The 1,292-nt window shown below is 40.8% G+C and overlaps 1 protein-coding gene across 1 annotated transcript in view; it reads right to left on the bottom strand.

The window, feature by feature from the left end:
- Nucleotides 1–1,292, bottom strand: part of abca7 (ATP-binding cassette, sub-family A (ABC1), member 7) — a 181,282-nt gene that overhangs the window by 10,553 nt on the left and 169,437 nt on the right. Inside the window, exon 43 of the mRNA XM_048613899.1 lies at nt 672–813. Coding sequence (XP_048469856.1) covers nt 672–813 — 142 coding nt within the window. The remainder of the gene's footprint in view (nt 1–671; nt 814–1,292) is intronic.

Here is a 1,292-nt window from a genome sequence, read left to right as displayed (position 1 = left end):
ACAGCGCAGGGTGTGCCAGGCGAAGGCCCCAGTCCCACAGCGCAGGGCTTTCCTAAATAAAGATCCTAGTCCCTCAATACAGAGCCTCCCAGGTGAAGGTCCCAATCCAGGATGTCCTGTACTGTAAGGCACAACCAGGACTGAAAAGAACAAGACACAGAAGACAAAATAACTTTGAAATTTCAGTAACTAAATCATGTCATGCTTGTGTTTCAAAAGTCTTCAGTTCACTTAAGACTGAAAAGAATGAGGGAGATAAAAAATGTGATAGCTTTTAGGCTTGGGAGGGATGATTTAGGATACAGGATTGTAATAATTTGATGTGTGCATGTATACGCACATGTGGGGGGGTGGTGAAGTGTATGTGTGCGCATGCAGCATGGACATTGGATCTTAGGAGGCAGAAAATAAAATGTTGACGAGCAATAACCTAATGGTCTTTGGTAAAAGAACAAAGGAATAAAAGTAAACAAAGAGAAAAAGAAAATAGTTTTCTGAAGATTCCACTAGCCCGGATATTTACTTAGGACATTGAATAGTGATGTTATTTAATGAGTAGGGGCTGTGTACAAGAAGTTTTACTCTTTGGTTGGCCTCAACTGTTCTTTGCCCTGCAGTACAAGATGATGCTAAGATTTATCTATTTCAAATCCTTGTAAAATTCAACATACCTTAGCAACCTCGTGCTCAGGAATGCCACGTAGCCGTGAGTAGAATTCTACATGTTCCCGACCCGTCAACAGTTTGTTCACAGCATCAAACTGAGGGCAGTATCCCATGTTCTGATGCACATCCTGGATGTTAGATAGAATGCTAGGGGAGGTAAGATACTTAGTTGTTAAAATAAATCATTTAAAAATTGTACCTCAAGTCCTAATTTTAGGCACTTGCATTGTCTTTCCATCCCATCACCTTAAGGCAAGTGAATGCAGGGACTCCGGAGATGAGAATATTCTGTGTAGCTCTGGCTATTGGATTGTATTACTCCCTTTGTGAGAGGAAAATGATGCTAATTCTTGCTACTGGGAATCTAAATAAGGATTCAAGGCTCAGGAAGTTGGTCTTGCTTCTCTTGTTAAAGAGAGCAGCCTCTAAGGCAATCAAACTAAAATTTACTATGAATGGCAGTCAAGATGGGATGGAATTGCAAAATGAGCAAATAGCTTGAATAAAAGAAGCCAGGAAGAATCTGCTCACCTGAAGTGCAACACATTACTTGGGGGTTGCCACTCAAGCAAAATACTATAAAGGAAGAGAGATAACAAGGTGTAGAGCTGAATGAACACAGCAGA

The sequence above is a fragment of the Rhincodon typus genome, chromosome 29 (genome assembly GCF_021869965.1).
Source record: "Rhincodon typus isolate 14 chromosome 29, sRhiTyp1.1, whole genome shotgun sequence".
NCBI lineage: Eukaryota > Metazoa > Chordata > Chondrichthyes > Orectolobiformes > Rhincodontidae > Rhincodon > Rhincodon typus.
This window is presented reverse-complemented; position numbering and strand designations above follow the sequence as displayed.